The 24,158-nt window shown below is 28.8% G+C and overlaps 1 protein-coding gene and 1 long non-coding RNA gene across 2 annotated transcripts; both read right to left on the reverse strand.

The window, feature by feature from the left end:
* Positions 1 to 7,625: 7,625 nt before the first annotated feature.
* LOC123264963 lies at positions 7,626 to 23,883 on the reverse strand. Its single transcript, XR_006509460.1, has 2 exons — positions 23,484 to 23,883; positions 7,626 to 9,564 (listed from the first exon to the last, which is right to left on the reverse strand). It is a non-coding gene; the product is annotated as an uncharacterized LOC123264963 (long non-coding RNA).
* On the reverse strand, positions 9,303 to 23,485 carry LOC123264962. The gene is made up of 6 exons (XM_044728509.1): positions 23,359 to 23,485; positions 15,168 to 15,300; positions 13,278 to 13,420; positions 12,409 to 12,547; positions 10,289 to 10,403; positions 9,303 to 10,074 (listed from the first exon to the last, which is right to left on the reverse strand). The coding sequence occupies exons 1-6, from the start codon at positions 23,420 to 23,422 to the stop codon at positions 9,949 to 9,951; spliced, it is 720 nt and encodes a 239-aa protein (XP_044584444.1). The 5' UTR covers positions 23,423 to 23,485; the 3' UTR covers positions 9,303 to 9,948.
* Positions 23,884 to 24,158: the final 275 nt, after the last annotated feature.

Consider the following 24,158-nt stretch of genomic DNA (forward strand, 5'->3'; position numbering starts at 1 on the left):
AATAATGATTATATAATGCATTAATTATTTACTGATTAATTTATAGAGATAAAAAATTTATTTTTTAGTGATAAATTCATTTATTTAAAAACAATTTACTGATCAAGTGTAAATAAATAATTGATTAAATATCGCGTGACTTATGCAAAAAGGGCGCATAAAAAAATTTTTTTTTGTCATTTTTCTTGAAATCATTCGAAACACAAAGATCTGTAAAAAAAAAAATTCGAGTATACTAAAGCTAAAAGGGCACATAAAAAAAATTTAAGTTTTTATAAAAAATTTTGATAAATAGCTTGACAAGACATAAAATAAAAAAGTTTTATGAATAAAAAAAAAATTTCTTAACAGCCGGTCCTTACACCTAAAGAACAAGATAACACTGGGTATCATCCTAGATTATACTCAGTGATATCTGTGATGAAAAAAAATTTCAGATAGTAGCTAGAAAAATTCAGATTATACTGCGTGATATCTGGATTATACTCATTGTAATCTGGATTATACTAACCACTATCTGAAATTTTTTTTTACTCAGTATAATCCGGGATAATATCCAGTGTCATCTTGTGATTTTCGCGTACAATTGCAGCTTTATATTTCTCTTCTAGACAAAGAAAAATTTTGAAAAAAACGCTCTGTTACGTAATAAATTTTTTAATTATCTATTTCGTATAGTAGGGTGTTTTTTTTCAAAATTGTCATTTATTCAAAAGAAAAACATAAAATTTCAATAGCTTTATAATCATGAATGCACCGTGGATAGTACCGTTTCTTGCAGTGAGTGCGACGCGAGAAAAAGAGGGTATCAGCTGTTTTTAAGTACTTAAACAATAATGAAAAAATAATAATTTTTAACTATTTTTATACAAGAAATGGATAATTAAATTAATCGAAAACTAATGGGATTGAAATAATTTTCAAATAAAAAATAATTTTTTAAAAATATTTTTAATTGTAATTTTGAAAGAGTGTATGTTGAGTTAGAATACGCCTCTTTCGTGTGAGTCTACCGTTTTTTTTTTTTTTTTTAATTTTTAGCCTAAAAATGAGCATTTTAATGAATTATTTAGAAAAAAAATTTATAAGCCCTTTTAGCTTTAGGTCATAAAATTTCCAAATTCCTAAAGCTAAAAGGGCGCATAATTAGGTATATACGCCCTTTTAGCTTTAGGAAATCAATGCTTGATTTTTCGACGAAGAATATGTCAACTAGTCGATTGGTGATAAAAAAAAAAAATTATACGCCCTTTTTGCATTAGTCACGCGAATATTATTAAAAATTTATTGAATCGTTTAAAAATGAAAAATAATTTATTAACCGATACCAAAGTCTATAAAATATTAACAACCCTCCTATAAGTGTAAATGATGAAGTTTATTATTTCAGTGACTTAATATTTTAAATAATTCATAAACTTTGATTCCGAATTTATATCAATTTCTCTTGTAGCAAATAAATGGTTTAATTGTACATATGATAGATTGAAATTGAGATTTGGATTGGTTTTACATAAAGTTAACATGAATTTTTAATTATTACCTGACCTAGTTGTTAAAAAATTAAAATTTAATAATCTTCAAGACAAAATGTTCAATTGGTACGTCTGATTTCAGAAATTTAAATATTTTATTTGAAAGAGCAAAGTTTATTTAAGCTCGAGGAAAATTGTAAAGGTGTCTTTAATTTTAAATCAATTTTTGCACTGATTTTCCCGCTTCCAATAATTAATATAAAGTGGTGACAGAAAAAATATTAAATAAAAATATTGAAGAAATGTTTTAGCAAAAAAAAATTCCGATGAAATATTTCATCATTTTTGGCGTTCTTATTGAAAATTTTTAATTAACTTCTGGATTGTCCGCGGGATTTTTTATTGATTAAAATAAAATTAAAAAAGAAAATATTGGAAAGTTAAAAAAAAAAAAAAAAAAAAAAAAAAACGGAATAGCTTGATTTATTTGTGTCGGCCTGGATATTTATTTTCGGATATTTCTACCGAGTATTTAAAATCTAACATTTCACATTTCAATTAATTATTAATGGTTAATCAATTTAGCACGCTGTCAACTTAAGACACTCGAGCTGGATGGGAATCCAAAAATAAATACCGCTTATTCGATTATTTATTAATTTTTAGAAGTGAATTTATAAATTTCGGAGTCAATTATTCAGCATTCGAAAGGACAATCAATAGGGTATGTGGATTTAAAATAAATATTGAAAAAAAAAAAATATTGATGAACTCCCACAATGATAAATAATAGACTATGGGAAGGGGAAAGCGAGGAAAAAATTGAGATGAAACTAAAAAAAAAAAAACGCGGCAATTAGCGACTAACCCGGTTGAACTCGTGTGTGATGTGGTCGATTGGCTATTATTGTTTTTATTATATTTTTATGGCTGATGAACGCGGACGTTTTATTTTTTATTGTTTTAAAAATATAACCAATTCACGGGCTAACGATTCTCACTTTATTGTTACACTCAGAGTCCTTTATTGTTGGTGAACGTTAAATTCAAAGATATCAAAAATTAAACTCTTTTTTCTTTTTGATTTTTGAGCTTTGTTGTGAATATTATTTTTTTTTATCGCAAACTTGATTGCATTTTTTTCTGATTTAATTGTCAAAGTTAAATTTTTATTTAATGAATTTTTTAGAAACTTTATTTGTGCACTTTGTTATAATCTCAGTAATTAAAAATTCTTTATTAATTAAGAAAATTACTGGATGTAAAATTTTTCAGATAGAATTTTTCGATAAATTCCAACATCACAAAGGTGAAATCACCGAAAAAAATAATCGAGATTCCAAAGGAATAATAAAAGATTGTAAAATTTTTTGGAGCACCAATGAACAAAGAAAATAATTGGATTTTGAATTCACCGGGAATGAAATTTTCCGAATCCCCGTTGGCTGAACATTAATTACGTAGCTCATTACGCAGAACGTGAAACGAGTCGTAGCACGGGAATCCCTGGAAGGTCACTGGAAAATTCTCAATGACGTATTAATTGCCCGTTCGTATAAAAATTTGATGATCTAGTGAGAAAGTTACGGAAGTTTTAAAAAATTGTGGATCGTAAGATGAACTATTTTTAATTGCGCACCGAAATGGAATTACGAGCCGGCAGGAAAAAGTATTTTTATTTTAACTTTGATGTTCTTTAACGTACTTTAACGTTTATTCAGTTTACATAGACGAGGCTCCCGCGCTCGTATACGTGAAATGCAATCATATGGACCGTTGAAAGAAATTCATTTTCGCATATGCACTCGCCCGAGATATCCTGGATAACTAGTACTATCGGAATATACGCTCGAGTAACCATAACTGCGTTATTCATCCGTTTCATCAATTGGTAGCTATCGATAGATTTACTGTTTGCCGTAGGCTGCAATTTCGGTGACGAATTTTCGTCTGACTTTATTAATTTCTATTCGACAATAATAATAATAATAATAATAATATTTTTAATTAATATCTTATAATAATTCATTACAGTGGCTATTTAAGGTAGTGCTACTGGTTTTAGAATTGACGTTCAGAATTTAATGAAATTTGGCATATTGGTACTTAATAATATCATAATTAAGCAGTAAAATTTTTGGAACCTGAGCAAGTCCTGAAAAAAAGATATTAATATCTACATATTTTTGCTTTTACCATTGATCCTTATGGAGAATCACAGACTTTATTTTATTTCACAAAACTGGACGTTCAGATTTTTATAAAAATCAAGACAACGAGAGAAAATAACATCTAGAACATATTTAATAATAATCAGTATGGTTTCCAAGAATATGAGAATATTTATTAATAAAAAAACATTCAAAATTTATCTCTGTTCTCTGTCTCTCTTTCTCCAACGTGATTTAGTATAGGGAAATTTACTTCGTTAATCAAATAAGGTTAGGTTTTATGATTTGACTGTTGTGGTAACGGTAGTACTACCTTAAGTCACTGTATTACCCAAAATATTGAAGATAGCCTTGTAGTATAAAAACGTTTTCTGTAGGAAATTTTATAAGCTACAATTTTGGTCTGAAAATTTTTCGATAAACCTATTATTTTAGAAGTTATGACCATTTTTAAAATACTAGATTATGATTTGATATTTAATTCAGAATTTTTTTATTTTTAATATTAATTTAAAAATAATTAAAAAATATTTAGCGGAATTGTACGAGTAACTCGATTCCGTACGCAACATTTCCAATTACATAATAACTGCAAATAATGCAATGTAAAATAATTTTTAAATTATAAAATTTAATAATTAAAGCCAGTATTTTATTTCCGAGCTCATAAATGATAAATTTAATTTTTGACATCCAAAACGTCATTTTCAAGTATAGTTCCGGACTTTCCATCGGATTATTCTAACTCTGTGTAAAGTTACAAAACTATAATTGTTTAAATGAATGTGAATATTAATATTAGGAAGAATAAAGTTAAATAAAAAACTCGGGTAGATTACCGGTGATGATATGTTAGCAAACTGTTTAAATGTTTGGCAAAAGCGGAGGAGCGTCCAGCTGCTGCAGTGCAGCAAACAGCGTTAATCGCTTGGAATGGACAACTTTTAGCAACATCAACCGGTCACCCTTTGCCATTGCCGTTGCCGGTACTGCTGCTACTACTATAAACACAACATTTACACTGGAAAGTGGTTATATTTATCTTTAACTAAATTCCGCCATTACTCCCATTTACAAGTTTCTCCGGTTTAAGTAGCTGTAGTTTTAATTAATTATTGATATAACTACAACAATCATACACTAGTTATTACAGTTATGTTTCATCCTATTACTATTCCAATATATCACTTTGATTTATGGAAATATTATGTAACTTTTAACCACACATAGTTTCTATTCATTATTTAAAGCTCTAAAAAGCTCAATTATATTTTATCTTCATCAATAAAATTTTTTATCTATTTATAATTATACTGTCGATGTTTTAAATTATTCTACTGACATTTCAGTAGTTTGGTTTTAAGGCAAGAAATTTCCAATGAGCTGAGATTTAATGTAAGAACTTAAATAATAATGAGTAATGGAAAATTATAAGTAGTACTCAAGCAGTCTGATGCTTTTTCTTGAGAATTTATCCTGCATTAATGAAACATTTAATTCCAGCCTTGGAAAATTTTAATAACCGACAAAAAAGGATTGCAAGTTTCTGTAATTTAATGAGAAAATTTTATTTAAAAAAAAATTGTCATTATGTAAAATTTGAGTAGTGCTTGAAAAAGTCGCTTATTAGATAAATTGAAATCAATTGATAGTGTAAGATACTTGTGATTCCTTGGAATTTATTAAACGGTAAGCTTCCATTACCCTCTTATATATTTTTCTTGGTGATTCAATAAGATAATTTATCTTGCTTATAATAATTCCACTTGTTCAATGCCCCTTTATTTTTTTTCATCTATTTTCTTCAGGCTCTATTACCCGGGCATTAAATCCATTACTCTGAATTACCTTATTGCGATTAACTTTATTAAATTTAAGTAACGTAATAAAAAAAGTTTCTTACGAACAAAAGAGCGGATTATTATTATTTAAAATGAAAATTTTTGAATAAAATACTAAATTACAATCTAGTTATTCTAAAAAAATGCTCATAGTTTCTGAAATATTAATTTTATTAAAAAATTATGACCTAAAATTGTAGCTTAAAAAATTTTTTATTTATTGACATACTTAAATTAGTACATTAGTTGTTGTTTTATTTTTCTTAGATAAAAAATTTTTATTAAAAAAGCTAAAAAAAATATTTTTGTACTCTAGACTAATCTTCAATATTTTCAGAGATATAATCACTTAATTTAAATAGTGATCACTATAAAAAATGATTAAACCTAAAATATTGATCTTAAACAAAAATAATATTATTATTATTATATCTACGATGAATTTAAAGTTTAATTTACACCTTCGTGGAGAAAGAGGATGAGAAAAGCAGGAGACTCGCATTAAATCATACCTGCCCAGCCGGATGACTGTTATTCCCATCTCATTCTACCCAGAAATGCACACGGCCATTAATTTTCATTAAGCACAAACGAAATTCACCCTTAGTGAAAATTTTATGCTGAATAAAAAATTCTGACTTGGTAAATTAAAATAAAAACAATGATAATAGAATCTCCGCTTTGTAACAACTAATAAATTATTCAACTACAAGACAAAAATTTACTAAAATACGTCAAATTAATAAACAATTTACGAGTACCATGTTGTCAAAGGACGTAATTATAAAAGGGAACTTGAATAGAAGCACAGAAAATTTTCTGTTAATATAATAAGAAAATAATGAAATTTTTTGGATCGGTCTGGGGTATCCTTTGGTCTGTACGGTGAATTTCTCGGTATTCCTCCCTCAGGCATTCGACGGATTCGAGTTAACCGGTGGAGTAGATAGTTTGAAGAGGATACTTGGCCTCGGGTGTGGCTTTGTACAGCACTCAAGGACTCGATACGACAATCGACTGCGCACTGGGAAATCGAGTTAATCATTGGTCACGATCCTATCCCTTGAGATCAAGGCGCAACCCGAAAGCTTACGAGGATATTCAATCAATATATCAGCTCGAAGACCTTTCATCGGAATTACTGTTCCAAATATAACACACGTGTGGTGGCGAAGCTCTCAAAAAATTACCAAATTTTCTCTCTGCAGGAATTAATTATGCAACTTTTAAAAAGTAACAAATCCCATAAAGCGCAACCACTGTATTTATTTGTAATTTCTTAATTACTTAATCTCTCAAACAAGTTTGGAAAAAAAAAAAAACAACCTGCTACCGCAGCAAAATGTTTCCAACGTAAATGGACTAAAAATTCACAGCGGTTTAATTTTTTTGGTTTGATAAAAGAGATACAGGAATGTTTATCACAAAACTTAACCGTCAAATAAATCCATCTTGGCCATTAGTAGAGAAAACGTGTGGATGCATAATCGCAAATAAGCTCGCTTTTGAACTTAATGATTTAGCTACTCTACGAGCCCATTAAAAGCCTTGGATACCCAATTACGGATCGCTTCAAGTTTCGAGGATCTCGAAATATCAATCGTAATCCGTATTTCTCAAATCTTAAGTTTTATTCATTCATTTTTTGATTGAAGTACAAGCTTAGATTTAATGATTTAAATTATCGTGCACGGAAAAAATAACATAATAAAGAATTTTGCATCATTGCGTCAAAAAATTTTTATGTTAAATTTTTAACACTTCTTATTTGTGTTGATTTAACAGAATAACTAACATTTAAAAATTTTTTTCAATTTTTCTTATTAAAAAATATTTTGCCCGCCAAATTGATGACAAATTTGATTTATGAATAGAAAATACTTAAGTTAAATATAAATATTTTTAAGAAAAAATACTTGAAATTAAGGTGTAAAAGTGATAAAAAATGCGACAATACTAAAAAAAAGATCAGGTATAAAAATTTTGCAGTTACTGTGTTTTAATATTGGGCAGCCAAAGTGTTAAATTTACATATAAAAGTGTTAAATATTTAATACAAAAATTTTTAACATTAAGTTTTTTGACGTAGTGACGCAAAATTTTGTAGTGTGAAAGGTTGGATAAAAATAAAAAGAAAATTTTTTAGATATTAATTATTTTTTATTATCAATTACATTGATCGGTACTAATCTACATCGAAAGACATATTAGCACTTTGAATATCTAAAGTATTTACAATTTAATTATTTCAATGAGCTATAATACAAATAAATTATTTTAGATCGATGAATACTGTATACATATACATTTACATGTATCAACACACATTCACGTCTATTTATCTGTTTACATTTCCCAAAATCCATTTATTTATTTATTTATTACACTAGTGTTCTATTATATTTCTTAGACTCTGGCGAAAGTAAACGGTAAACATGTATATTACATTAAATAAAATAATTATTTATAAATAATAATAGGATACTTGTATAATATTTTACAATAATACTCAATATTTTATGCCTGAGGCAAAATTTAAGCTACGGATCATTTTTCTACTTAAAATTTAAATATACGACGGTTTTAACTTTTAACAATTAGATATTATTATGTGCATCTTTTTCTAATCAAGTCTTTCATACTCTTATAAAAATCTAACTTAAACAAAACAAATAAAAACCTTTCTATTTAACAGTAAACTTTCTTTAATTTTAAATAAGTTACAAAAAATATTTACCTATAATTTATAATTTATAATTTATAATCATCACTTATTTTGCCTTTTTTCATGATCAAAATCTTCGATGCAATTTTGAGGAGCAAACTGTTAAGTCTAATTCATTCAAAAGTAAAAAAATAATTGTTTTTCCGTCAGTTACAGCTTTTTAACGTTTTTTCGTGTTTAAAAGCAAATGGCGAAGCGCGTGAAATGGCGGCGACGCATGCGCAGTAACTCGAGAAATTTTGATTGGGTTTTTTCGATGAAATATCAAATGTTTGCTCCTGTGTATAAATAAATTTAATTTAATTTAATAATAAATGTATAAAAAATTAAACCGAGTTGAGATTCATAAAAAAAATTGTTACTTAAAAATTTGGCCTGAATCGATGGCTCATTTAAGAGTTCTGAGATAAAGAGCAGCAATACTAAGACTGAGAGCTTTTAAGAAACTTGAATCAACTCGGCAATAAAACAAACCGAGACAACGGTGAGCTGAATTTTCATGAGAACAATCACCAGAAAGAGTATCCATACTATTTTTACAGCGAAAGACAAAACAATACTTTGATATAAATATATTCGCTTTTCATAAATATAATAGTTTAATTATAAAATATTCCTAAATGCAAACTTAACGAAATTTTTGAGCACATGGCGGTTAAAGCGGTCGGGGTGTGCACAGAACTTAACTCGACCACTAGAATAACTTTTATTTTTTAATTAATTGTATGTAATTGTATGTATATGTACATCTATAATATAACGATCTTAAGTAAAACTTTAAATAAAGTTTACATTCAGCGGATGAAGAATCGAAGAGCGAACACGTACTATGAATAAGTATAGTCGATAAATATTTCTTTTAAATTATAATTTGTTATTACTTCAATCAACAATTATTATTATGATAAACTATGTACAGATATATATATATATAAGTCATACAACAGTTTAGATTTAACTAACCGACAAGTGAACATTGCTCGAATTGTTTGCTTACGGGAGCAAACTTTGCTGATCTTTGTTAGGATTGCTATACCTTTAGCAGTTCGCGAATTCCACCTCATCTGTTTTCGACTCATTTATTTTGTTTATGATAGCTTATATATTGAGATAAATTCTTGATATTATCAATTAAAAAAAAAATTTATATCGAAAACATAAAATATGTATAAAAAAATTAATTTATTTTTTAAAGAAAAATTTGGTTTTTTTGGGGTAATTTTTTTGGTTTAAAATTTGAAATTTAACTATCAAAACAACATTGATCGTAATTTTCCTAGCTAATAATATTAAATATTGTTCCAAGCGACTAAAATTCAAATTCTTTGTCAAGAAATAAAATAAATAAAATACTGTTATAAAAATGCCCAAAATTTAACCAAATTTTTCTATTTTAATCTTAAAACTTTTCAACCTCCCTCAGTATGATAATATTATCTACACGGAAAAATTTAAAACTATTCTATAACATACGGTGCTCAGTCATTCAATCTTCATTAACTATGCAGTCACAAAACCGTTGTTTCGTAACGTTTTTACTTGAATATTACAAAGACCGTCTGTGCTTGTAAATTCACCGACGATGATGATGATAATGATAATGTTGATGATGAATTAGTATATATATTTATATTTAATTAATATTTCCTTTGAGTGGAGTCTATGGAGAAACAACGGAGAGCAAAGGCACTTATGCTTCCGTCTCAACACGACCAAGCGCGTTGGACCGGTTGTTTTTACGTGAATAAATAATGGCTGGCTAGGAGAAGGACCGTCGTCAATTGGGTGATAATTCGTACCTGGGAGGTGGTGGCGGCGCCGGAGACAATGCACTCACTTTGTGTGTAGAGCGAGCAGTGCATCTGTAAAACAGAAAACAGACAAAAGATTGTTGTTAAGTAATTGAAGTTGAGTTTAATATAATTGGGTTCAATTTAATTTAGTTTAAGTAACGAGTTGAAGATGAGAATAACTGCACAAGTTCTACTCTGTATTACGTTTGATTGAATTTTATTTAATTACTTCTGAGGATGGTTTTACGTTGTGAAAGATTCGAGACAATCCAGTCGAGCTTACCTTAATTAGAGAGTTCGACATTCGGTCAAGAAAGTCTTTTGTGAATTCTGCTGTTTCTTCGCCGCACTTCCTTCGGACTGTGTGATGCGAGCATGCCAAAAATTCACGGAATGCACTGAAACAAAATTGTTTAATTTTTTTTTTATTAATCTATATTAATAAGAGAATAAGCAAAATTTTGCGGCCAGTGTATTTATATGATAAAATGGGTTTTTATGGTGAAATTTGGTATCGCTGGAAAAGTCTTGACCTTGAGTTATTCCTTTTCATGGTTTCATATCATTTTCACCAATAGTCAATTTATGATGATAAATATTTAGGTTGCATTCGAAAATTCTCTATCTTTAGGTACATAATTAAGAAATGAGTTTGTATCTTGTCAACTATTGACATTTTTAAAGATATAAGCTCACCCTGACACTACATTCATTAAGAGCTTTCATTTGAGTACCCACATGATTTTTTCATATATTTCATATATATATGTATATATGAAAAATATATCAAAAATGCATGTGGGTACTCAAATAAAAGCTCTTGATGACTGTAACATCTGGATGAGCTTATATCTTTAAAATATATATGTATATATGAAAAATATATCAAAAATTCATGTGGGTACTCAAATGAAAGCTCTTGATGAGTGTAACATCAGGATGAGCTTATATAGTTAAAAACTTCAATAGTTAAGAAAGTACAGTGCAATTTAACAAAAGTCATTATTTAATAAAGCAAAATTTTATTAAATGTAAAAATTTTGACGACAGGAAAAAATTCCAAGAGTGAGTAAGTTAAATATCATAAATTATACTAAGCAAGAGCAGAGTGATGGAACAACGCAATAAAGTTAAAATAAAACAATTAGAGTGAAAGAATAAAATGATAAAAGATAAAGAGGAAGTGAAATATAATTTTGAGGAAAATAGTATATACGAAGCAACAACGGGTGATATTATCTTTTCGTTTTGTATATTTTGTATATATTCATTACGAACACTCCTAACACTCGTATCCAGTTTTCCCGCGGGAATGTGTCGAGTCGTAGCTGGATGGTACAGTTGAGGATGTAACGTCATTAGCCTATCTGTGCTACGGTCTACTGCAGCTTTTGAACTCGTTTCCCTTCCGACATTCACTGGATACGATGCAGGATAGAGGATGGAGGAGGATCCTACTCACGAGCTGGCCACTAGGATAACTATTGCCGGTATAGAATCGAGCGAGCGAGCGAAAAAATAAACTAAATAAAAGGAAAAGAAATAACAACTGGATGTGCGAACACTGTACCTGTGCTGGAATTTCCGAAATAATTCACGAGTACGCGTATTATGCGCAGCACAAAATCCGTTATTACCTTTTTCTCCTCCCGCCTCCCGCCTGCCGACTGGCAAATAGACTCTACTCCTCCGCTGTTTTAATGTAATCTTGTATTTTGTAATCCGAAGAATTGAACATACGAACACACGGAGGAACGAATAACCGTGTGTGTTATTATGGGAATTCCCAGAGTGGGCATTGACGCAATAAATAATGGTAATTAGTTAGACACAAAAGGCCCTGGCGCATAAACGATAACGATATTATTAATTCCTATTTATGGAAATTATTGTCCCAGCCGATACTTGACACAGTGTCAAGGCTCCTTTTCATATTCATATGCATATTTTAGTTTTGATAACATATTATCATTTCAATAATTTTATTATTATTATTATTATTATTATTATTCGTGTTAGTGTATCAGCTCCTTGATTATAAATATTATTTACTATTCAAAGGATAACAATGTTAATATTGTATATTTTGGTATGTACAATATTTGATTTTGTTTATATTTGCGAAACGTTGCGTTAAAAAAAGTATTGATTTTGAAAATAATTTGATTATAATTATTAATTTTCACTATTGCCCAAATAATTAAAATGATATTGGTGAATTTTGTCCCGAGTAATTGCGTTAAATTTTCCATCAAAGTATTTACATATTTAATAACAGATAAATTCCAAGTTTAATATAATTAAATCCGACTACAAAAGGTATCCGGTCGAAAAATTCCATTGAAAAAAATTCCAACGAAGCATAAATGAATAATTATTATTTAAATAAAAATCAAGACTCACCAACACACAGATTTAACGTTCTCTGAAGATTTTGTTGTGTTTTTGGACTCCAACTCAATTACCGACTGTTGATATCTCTTTGAGCAGAGCTCGTAGTCGGTTTGGACCTTTTGCATACACGGTGCATGCTTTAGAAAAGCTGAAACAAACAAATCATACATGCTGTTAAATAAAACGCGTAAAAGTACTCAGACAATTAATAGTCATTCGTTAAAATTTTTATCCCTCTTTAAAATGCTGGAAATTGAGTTTGATTGCATTCCATGTAATGGGCTGAAGCTTCATTAAAAGTTCCATCAATTACAATTGCAACTATTAAACAAAATGGTAACTTGGGCTTCACGGACGGGAGTACAATTGTTTAAAATAAACATCGTTATTTTTATTTTTATACGCTTTGTTGTAACTTTTTTATTTTTATACCGATCAAAGGATTTTTTAATATTTAATTGGCTTATTTATTTTTAAAGTCATTTGTTATAATTCCTGATTTTTTTTAAAATATCAAGAGAAATTGAATTATTAATAGGTCTGATTAAATTACCCCTCGTTATCTCAATCAGTGTAAAATAATCAAAGGAACGATAAGACTCAATAGCCATTACAAGGGAGATAAGACACGCGAACTAACTTGGTGAATGGCGAATAGCGACTAGCGAAGGGTCGGAGCTTTTTGGCTGATGGATAATGTATTCAGCACTCGGAAGATTAGCAGCTCGGGACTCCGAGAATAGATTATGGACACAGTTTCCATTCACTAATTTGATCCTTTGGCAAAGCAAACTAACCCGAGCGACATCAGACATCATATTAAAGACACATCCACCATTTAATTATCACTATCACCAAATGAAACATGTAATATTTACCATCCTGATAGCTCCCGTCTTGACAGAGCTCCTTTATCGCGATATTAACGCCCTGATACAGCGAGTTGAAATTTTGTCTCTGGTTCTCCGGCATGCAGTTCTTGGTGTAAGAGTTTATGCACTTCATGCTCGACTGCAAATCCCTGAAAGCATTAAATAACCATTTTCAAATTTTTACCCTCTATAAAAGTCACAAAGTTAACTTGTTACTTTCAAAGTTTCCCCGTACTTTGTTTAATTAGTCAAAAATTCGTCCATAGGAATATTAATATTAATTATTATCATAGTAATAATTATAATTATAATTATTATTACAAGTGGAGTCTATTTAGCAAGCCATCATTAAACGTACTTTGTTTAATTAGTCAAAAATTCGTCCATAGGAATATTAATATTAATTATTATCATAGTAATAATTATAATTATAATTATGATTACAAGTGGAGTCTATTTAGCAAGCCATCATCAAAATTTAATATTACTGGGTGGAGGAGGGTACTTAGACGAAAGCTACAAGATGGAACAGCACTATGGGGAAATTGACTGCGAACCACTCAGCATCAGTTCTCTGTTGTCTGCTGTCTGTTTTCTATTATGTTGACTCGATCTTAACTGGAGCACCAGTGGCCAGCTCTTCAAGTAGACTTAGACTTCTACAGCTTACAGAGTTTCTATTTTCAGGAAAAGGGCTTTATTATACCTTCACCTTACGTCACGGCACTTGTATAATGAAGCAAGATGGTCAAACTTGTTAACAAGAGTTAATGGTGCTCTAGTCTTTTTAATTAATCGTCTACAGCTCTGCAGTTGTATTAATGTATGTGTTTGTTTGTCGGAAAAAGTTTTTTTGCTTTAATATAAACTGGTGTGAGGATAATGAGCGAAGAATTCATTTATGCCCCATTTGCGGCCCTTGATTATTTTAAGCACACACTTGACAGTAATTTTGTAATTTAGCTATTTAGCTTTTGTTTTTATTTTTTTAAAGGTACTGTAAAATTATTTCATTTTTTATTAAGACTAAAGAAATTTATTATAAGTATTTATGCTGTCATTCGAAAATGCTCTACATAATTAAAAAATGACCTTGTATCTTGTGAACTATTGACATTTTTAAAGATATAAGCTTATCCCGATGTTACACTCATCGAGACCTTTCATTTGAGTACCCACATCAATTTTTCATATATTTTATATATTTATATATATATTATATATATGTATATATCAAAAATGCATGTGGGTATTCAAATGAAAGCTCTTGATGAGTGTAACATCGGGATGAGCTTATATCTTTAAAAACGTCAATACTTAAGAAAGTACGGTGCAATTTAACAAAATTTATTATTTAATAAAGCAAAATTGTATTTATTTATAGTTCACAAGTCACGGCAGTCACATAGTGACTGCATGATCGCTAGTTTATTATTAAATCAATTAGTTTAATTTTTTTAAGAATGAATATTTATATTAGAATTATAAAAAAAAATTAACACGAAAGCTATCGAAAAGTTAATTAAATCCAGAGACAATTAAAGCCACAAACTGCTCGCCGAAAATAAACAGAATAAATCAACTATAGAGTAATCCGTCATCGTGTATGGTAAAAGTAAATCTACACGATATTGCAACTGTCGGATAACGTTTCGGATACGATTCCAATTTTACGGTCAATCCTCGACAATTTATATTACAAACCAGTGCTATATACAACGAATAACAAATAACACATAACACATAGATGTATTCTCCATTAGTTCCTAAATAGATAAAATTTACAAGCAATATTTAACAATTAAAAATAACACTGCAATATCTCACGGTTTAACGTCAATTATTAAAACCGAACTACAAATCTCCGGTGGATATTTAAAAAAAAGATAAACTCACGGGCAAAGCGCTTGAAGTTCGCTTTTAGTGGTGACAAATCCTAGATTGTTGTTATTTGTAATTTTTCCAAGTGGTCTAGCGCACTTCAGAAGATTTTCCTGGCCGCACTCGTGCCCTCGACAGCTCGCCAGCACTGTAACAATAATCGACAAAAAATAAATTAAAAATAGTCAAACGTTATTAAATAAAAGATAATTGCTGGTTATTATTATTATTATTATTTTTATTATCAAATTGCTTTAATTAAAAAATAGTTATATAAATAATAATGATAAAAAGGGAAACATCTTGGCAAGGAATTACGGGCAGTTAAATGAACATTTCAGACGTCTGACCAATCTCGAGTTTATCTACTTCAGTGTGTTGCTCAGGTTTTTATTTTTGATAGATCAAAAGGATTACCGTAACTAACGATGAGTTCAAATAAAAAGTAAAATGCACGTGAACATACTTGGTAAATAGATGATGAGATAATTGGATGTTTGAGAGATAAAAGCCAGTAAAACATATTTTATAGTTAATTAATTTATCCAATATACTTCATCGTATAAAGAATATTTTTAATTTTTTTTTTTTTTTATCAAAAGAAATTTTCATTCTGTTTAAAATAAATGTAAATATGATAGAATTATTTTTATTAATTTCAGGATTCATATTTGTGGAAAATTTATTATTATTTAAAAAAAAAATTTTTGAATTAAATATAAAGATATTATTTAGTCCAAAATGATCATAATTTCTAAAATAATGATTTTATCAAAAAATTATGAGACCAAAATTGTAGCTTAAAAAATTTCCTACAATTAATGTTTTTATACTATAAGGCTATCTTCAATATTAGTAAATTTAATTAGTAAAAAATAAAAAATCAATAGTTACTATAAATTTAACAATAACTTTTGAAATATTTTTAATATTATTATTATGTAAGAAAAATTAAAAAGAATTCTTAAAGAAATATTGAAGGAAATTATAAAAGAAGTTGGATCTATAAGGGATAAATTAACCGGTTGATCAATCATGATTTACAAATTCAATGGAAATCCTGTCCGATTCAGAGGATTGTTAAATTCAATTACAGCTTGTCGAAATTACCAACGTACTGGACGGATATCGAACCACAAGTTTCTACCCTGAGCTTTCGACATAAATCTACTTTCAAGTTATCCACCATGTTCAAACTAAACTTTATTCCAGTGAAATATTCCCCAAGACATCACTTCCTCTCAAATGCGATCCATTCCAGATCCATCGCGGAAAAATGTTTTAGAATATAACTTACAAAGTCAGTCATCATTTGTGTTAAGGCATTGCGAGCCCGTCAATAAATATATATATTGGTTAAATTATGGATTGTACAGTGAATTGGACATTCGATATTGCGTTATCGAATTACCTTAATTAAATTCCCTCGCTATTGTCAGTCACTTCGGTAAATATTTTGTTTTTATTCAATACTAATAAATATTTCTCATTATCCTCGATTGCTGTAAAACGATGCGTCCCTCTATTTTAATTACTTACCGATGATTAACGAGGGCAATTTATATTTTTCTAATGGAAATTAAATACTTTTATTTTAATATTGTAATTACTGGCATTTAATAACAATATGTTGATTAATTTATTTTTATTTTAAAACAAAATTTTAATTATTTTTCTGTCAATATTTTTTACAATGTAATTTTCCGACCGGATTCCTTTTGCAGTCAGATTTAATTATATTAAAATTGAAATTCATACAAATATATATGAATAATTTTATACTTTGATAATAAATTTAATAAAATTACCAAAAATAAAATTTACAATATAGTTTTATTTAATTAAAATAAAAATATTAGTCATCATGATAATAATTATCGTTTAAAATCAATATTTGAGGAGTGATAATAATTATTTATTGTATTTCCTAAAATATTAAAGATAAGTCTATAGAATGAAAAGATTTTTTGTAGGAAATTCCTTAAGCTACAATTTTGGTCTTATGTTTTTTCAATAAGATTAATACTTTAGAAGTTATGACCATTTTTAGAAGGACTAGATGATTATTCGGTATTAAATTATATTTTTTTTTTTTTAATAATAATAATCATAAAGCGCTCATGATTTAATTTATCCGTAAATAATGAGAAGAATCTCGTCAAATTAAAGCTGAGTTTAATAAACAAATTCATGATATAATTTAGCCAGTCAATCCGAGATTATAAATACCATTAATTCAACACCCGCAAAATCTGTTTAAATAATATGCATTAATTAGAGCGGAGTTTCGTAGATATCGAATGAATATCAATATCCAATGAAATCACAGCAACGGCAAATGATTATCATTTTATCGTAAATATTAATTATTTCTCGTATTACATTATGCATATGCCCACGTGGTAGTAGTTACCCGTTAAAATAATACGCCGAATCTGAAGATAAGCCAAAATAATTTGAAATTAAATTATATGTCGACTATTGTCCCAGTAATTGATTAAATAAAATTGATTTTAATCTAATAAAATAAAGTTAGTTTTGTGACAATATTACCAGAATAATGAATCATTGTTGTATAAAGCCGCTTATAATAAATTACAGAGCTTAACTATATTAATTATTTCGTATTTAAATTATTCATATTTCTGTTATCGTGATATAACATCAATGGATTTATATTTTATAGAATATAATCCATATGTATAATGATATGATACGGTTTTTTTTTTTTTTTTTTTTTTTTTTTTACTTCCCAAGTTTGTTTTACGGCTGATAATTATGCTTAATGAAATTACTCCGTGAGGAAAGAAAGGTTATACATATTTATTTTAAATGTAACGCATAATATAATATAATATAATACATTACTCGGTAAAATGAATTTACTAACATGGTGAGCAAACTCCATATGGTCGTCCGGGTTCTATAAATTTATGGTCATTTTCGAAAATGGACTACGTTGGTTATAGCACCCTCGGGATAGAAATTACGCTCGGTCGTTAGTTAATTCTCTTCTGCATTTGCGAATCCACGGAAAAAGGAGTTAAGATTTTAAATGTGGGATCCAGGCGGACCGTTCCCGGTTCCTTTGAGTAATGGAACTGTTTAATTTTGATAATTATTCGCAACTGGTGATATTACTTCAGTACAGTCGATAATTATCGTATTTTCTCTTGAGAATTCCATCCAGATAATTATTATTTATCTATTAACAAAAATATAGTCAACGCTCTCTGTATTTGACTCGCCCGTACAGGACCATTCTCTGTATTTGATTCATCCTTGTCCATAAGAGCTGTGTAAAATCGTCAAATACAGAGGAAGAATGTGGTCAAATACAGAGAGCGTCGACTGTATAAAAATTATCCTTAAAATTCGTATTGATCTTTAAAAGACTGAACTTCTCTTTTAAAACAAGTTCCTACATGTACTTTTTGAACATATGTGTAAATTTTTCGCATATGTGTAATCTTGGAAATTTGTAAAAATAAGTCTATTATGTTTATATTATTCATTTTAAAGAGAATTAAATTTTCTATTAAGAAATAATAATAATAATAATAATCTATATTATTAAGGTTTCATATCACTCTCACCAATAGTCAATTTATGATAATAAATATTTAGGCTGCATTTGAAAATTCTCTATCTCTAGATACATAATTAAGAAATGACCTTCTATCTTGAGAACTATTGACATTTTTAACGATATAAGCCCATCCCGATGTTACGCTCATCGAGACCTTTCATTTGAGTACCCACATCAATTTTTCATATATTTTATATATTTATATATATTATATATATGTATATATGTAAAATATATCAAAAATGCATGTGGGTACTCAAACGAAAGCTCTTGATGGGTGTAACATCGAAATGAGCTTATATCTTTAAAATCGTCAATATTTAAGAAAGTACAGTGCAATTTAACTTTATTTAATAAAGCAAAATTTGATTTATTTTTAGTTGACAAGTCACATAGTGACTAAAAAGTTTGCTAGTAATAATAATAATAAATTATTTTAAAAAAGCGACAATTTACATCGATAAAATAAAATAAATAACTAAAATAAACAAGGAAGTAAAGTGTTTGAGTTGAGCATTAGAGGTATCGCTAACAAACACTAGAGCATTGAGTATTGTGTGACCTGGCAAATCGTAGGTGAGAAGAGCTTAGAATTAGCAAACGTGAGAACTCGTGAGAATTCGTCACCAAGTATTAGCAATAACAATAACAACAATACAACACAACACAAGTGGTACACCAGTACATGTGTGCATAGTATTGAAACAGATGTATGTGAGAGTAAAGACTGAAGCTAAAGATTTAAAAGTAAAGAATCAAGAGTTAAGTGTGTATTTATTTATAACAGACTACACAACTTAACGGGAGCGTCGTACGATGCAAACCTGACCAATGAAAACTCGAGAAGTGGTCTGGCCTTGCGGCTGGTGGCCTGTTGTAAAAAGAACAGTCAACAGTCAACAGTCAACAGTGACGCATGTAGAATAATTCACAATACACAATTAATCGACGGCACTATGATATATAATATATAATATATATATAATGCACACTTAAACGATTCCTTCGATGTGTTTGTAGGTACTTGCGCGTGTATGTGTATTGCCGTACGTTCACCGACAAGCGATCGCCACCAGCGTTCAATTAATCCTACACTATTCTGTTCTTTAATCTTTTTGTCGCCGTTCTGCTCTGCCCTTTTTTATTTAGATTTATACATTTATTAGATATAGAATTTTCTTCCTCTTGTTCCTTTTTCAATCCAATCTAGGTATTAGATTGCTCGCGGTTTCGATTTAAAAATAGATGAGCCGGAAAAATGAAGGATTAAATTGAATTTTCATTTAGTTTTGTTCCAAGGATATGTATTTGGTTTGTACTGCTATGCCGGAAATTTGGAATTATCATATGTTGGAGTGACAAGTACTGGCGTTAGTACTTAATTTGTCGATAGCAAGTTAATCGTGTCGTTGGTATATTGGTAAAGCCAAAGCACCGTGACCCAAAGTCACGCGACGGACATACTGGCACGCTGAGCCAAGAGATGCTGAATTAAGAAGGTGTATGTTTCTATTATATGTTCTATCCAAGATATATATTATATATTATATGAGCAGGGTCAACGTCGCCAAACGTTGCGTTATACATAGCTATATATTTTTTATTTACTGTTAATAAATTTATTTTTAATTAATATTTTTTACATAGAAAAAATATTTGGTATTTTTTTATGAAAATGAAGTTAGCCGACATTTTAAAATTTTTATAAATTTTTTATTGAAAAAATTTCAATTAAACAATTAAAAAAAAAAATTTCACATGTAAAAAACTCGAAATACTATAAGTGCATTTTTTTATAAATATCTTTTTAGTTGTAATTTAATTAATAAAAAAAATCAAAAATTTTTAGACGTCTGCTAACTTCAGTGTCATATTTTTTTAATTAATAGGATAAAAAATTTGAGTCAAAATATTTTTTTTTATTTTATTTTTTATCATTTTTCATTAAAAAAACTATTATTTTACCTTATCTATTGAAAATTTTTTATCTTTTCAAGTTGTAAAGAAATAAAAAGTGTTTAATAAATGTTTATCAACTAAACAGTTAAAAAAATATTTATTAAGATTTAAAAAAAAATTTTATTTGATTAAATATAAAAAAATCCTTCTATCAGTGTAAAATAATTTAAATACACCAAGAATTGTCGCTCTAACTTTAAAATTTCATAAATGAATGTTAATGTCTATTTCAATTTTAAATTAAGATTAAGACACTTGTCTTATCTACGTCACTATTACGTCGCCAAGTATTTTCAAGCGTAATCGCAACTATTAGTGACTACATTTGTTACACAATGAACTTTCATAAAGAAAAAAATCATTCAGCATTTTTAAAAATTAAAAATCACAAGACATAATTAAAAAAACAAATTTGGGTGAAGAGAATAAGATTGAAATAAACTCTCTCTCTCTGGCGAACGGATAAAATGTGCCTGGTAAAAATACTAGAGTTGTGTAAAACAGAGTAAACTAGGCTCTTGGGTTCCATTATTTTTAATTTCACTTGATATCACTCGAATTGTTCACGCGTACCCAATTAAATCTAACTGCTCGAGCTTCTATCCGACGTCGCCCGATTAATATTCATCTGTTCTTTTATCTTCGCGACTTTAATCTTAATATCACTTAAACTTGATCACTTTCTTAAAAAAAGTTTATTGCCTTTTACTCTGTTGGTATTGAACAAAAACTGCCAGCCAATTCTTGAATTTATTCATTGGTTTTACTAAACAAATGTCTTTTCAATGCATTTTAATTTTGGAGCTTTTACGCCAAATATTCCTTTATATTTTTAAAAGTTTATTTTTCAATATTACTTAAAATATTTAAAATAAGTGTTTATTGTTTGAATTTTTTTGCGAAAAAAAAAAAAAAAAAAAAAAAAAACCCAGATGACCGTGAAACTAAACAATTCAGCTATCAAGTTTCAAAACACTTTAACTGCAAAATTTTTAATCTTTTTTCTCTATTAGTTGTTTGTTAAAACAATCTGATGATGTTTTTAATTAATTTTTTTATTAATATATCTTCTATGACTAAGTTGATATTTTTATCAATTTAAATTGCAATTTTTTTTCTTATAAATTAATTTTTAAAAAATCTAAGTATTAATTATTAATAAAAAAAAAAAAAAAAAAATTATTTTACTTTATTTTGAAGCTTTTAAATTTTTTTAATAAAAAATTTTTGAACCAAACAAAATTTACTCAAATTAGAAACAATTTTTTTGATTTAATAATTTTTCTGCTCAATTTAAAATCATCAAATTTTTTAAAAATAATTTTACATTATTTTGAAGCTTTTAAATTTTTTTAATAAAAAATTTTTGAATCAAACAAAATTTACTCAAATTAGAAAGAGTTTTTTTTGATTTAAGAATTTTTCTGCTCAATTTAAAATCAAATTAAAAAAAAATAATTTTACATTATTTTGAAGCTTTTAAATTTTTTTATTAATGTATAATTGTACAGAATTAAAAAAAAAAAAAAAAAAAATTAAATAGTTATTATCTAATTGGACTGAATAGTAGTATGAATAGAATACAAGTGCATTGACACTGTCCCATCAAGTGATATAAAAAATGGTTTCAATGTCATGAAAAAGACAACAGCAACTGGATATAAATTTTGCCCATAGCTAGCATACCTCCAGCATTACCATATACCACCTTAGGAACAAGAATGGAACCGAACCGAGTTATCTAAAAGTGACGAAAGAACGAAAAAACCTCTAGCCAGCTAATACTTATAAACGTCCTGGAGTTGATGTATGAAATAAATCCTTTACTTTAGTAAAGTAAAAGAGCCAAGAGCCGTCGATGCAAGCATGTCCCAGTGGGAAAGTTTCATGTGGGAACATAATATTCTTACACACATACTATACTGAGACATGTGATGCCAAGACCGAGAACGAGAATGTAGTCTTAGGCCTGTGATTAGCAGAAGGGGAACCCGTATCGGCGGCTCCGCTCGCGGGTCGGGAAGAAAGGGGAACAAATTTGCGAGAAACGCGCCAGCGATGCACGCCCATCTGTTTAGCCAATCACGAATTTATACGTCATCTCGTACGATGTAACGGAAGAGACGTGCCCACGTGGTGACTCAAGTGAGACACGCGTGCTATTTTCAGACACGCAACGAGACCCTCTAACGCATCTCGATCCGTGTCTTCGGATTATTCGAGAATATTTAACTCTTTTTTCTTCCCCAAAATTTATTCAGTTTGCAAAATTTTGTTGCTTGCATTTAAAAATTAAAAAAAAATTCAACTTTTAATTCAGAGTATTTAAAATTTCCGAGTTTTAAGGAAAATTAAGTCTGCCGTTGATGTAATTGAAAAATAAAACAAATTATGCGCATATTTATGACGTATGTAATATGCTCTGCAGTGAATGAGATGCAAAAATAGTTTCTCAAGGTTGTAAACAAATCATAAATTCACTTTTAGTAAACACTCCTCTGTCTATCGGAAGGACAGACTTAGTTATTAATTAAATTTATTTCTTTTTACAGCTCATAATTTTGCGCTCCATTTTTTGGCGCGGTTTTTAATTAACTTTCCTGATTTTTAATTATTATAACTGAGGGAAATTTTCATTGGTAATTTAAAAATACTTACGGGAGTAAAATGCTGCCAGGAGGATAGTGAACCATGAGAGAGGTGTCTCAACAATGTTCTTCATTTTAATTAAGAAAGTAAAGAAAAATTATTTAAAATCTCGGCTTTGTTTTTAAAAAAAGAACCACTTTTTTAATCCACTTTTAATTTAAATAAACTTCCAGGTGAATTTAATATTAATTAGAGCCAAGTACTTGTTGAATAGAGGGAGAGTATGCCGGTGGCGGTAATATTGTATACAGAACGGCCGGCAATACGCGACTGAATCGTTCTATTCGGAGTAAGTAGAGAAGCACGCGTTTTCGCGGTTATACTTTGAAGGTATCCTTTTAGCGTCTGCGCATGCGCAGTGAGCTCACGCCACCGTCTCCTGGTCACTTCGGGGAACTCGGTTACAATTACAGCGTACTTTTCCCCTTCTCTCTCCCTCTTATGCCCCCCGCGAGTGCTCGCGTCATACGCGGATTTTTGTTTCTTGATCAGGTGAGGTTTGTTTAAATTTCAGGAATATGTTTGCTTGATTTATTTTTAATTTTTAATTAATCATATTTTAATAAGAAGATTTTAAGATGGACTTTTTTTTTTTTTTTTTTTATACATTAATTGTAATTTAAATTTCAGCTTTTGTTTTCGATTAATGTCACTTGCACTCTCTCTCTCTCTCTTAAATTAATAAAAGGCAATGTATTGTGGTGATCTAGCCTTTCAGAATTGGTTTAGAAAATTATGTAATGTATTAACTGGTCGCCAGAGTCATTTTCTGTGGCTTGACGGGAAGATTTGACTGATTTTTTAGGAGA

This window comes from Cotesia glomerata, linkage group LG5, assembly GCF_020080835.1.
Source record: "Cotesia glomerata isolate CgM1 linkage group LG5, MPM_Cglom_v2.3, whole genome shotgun sequence".
Classification (NCBI taxonomy): Eukaryota; Metazoa; Arthropoda; class Insecta; order Hymenoptera; family Braconidae; genus Cotesia; species Cotesia glomerata.

Bases quoted from the DNA above. Each gene is read 5' to 3' on its own strand.
- LOC123264962 (XM_044728509.1), bottom strand. From the start codon at position 23,422: ATGAAGAACATTGTTGAGACACCTCTCTCATGGTTCACTATCCTCCTG. The intron at 10,404-12,408 runs GTGAGTCTTGAT...ATTTTGTTTCAG, and splicing joins AACGTTAAATCTGTGTGTTG to TGCATTCCGTGAATTTTTGG. The intron at 10,075-10,288 runs GTAAGCTCGACT...TCTGTTTTACAG, and splicing joins TGTCGAACTCTCTAATTAAG to ATGCACTGCTCGCTCTACAC.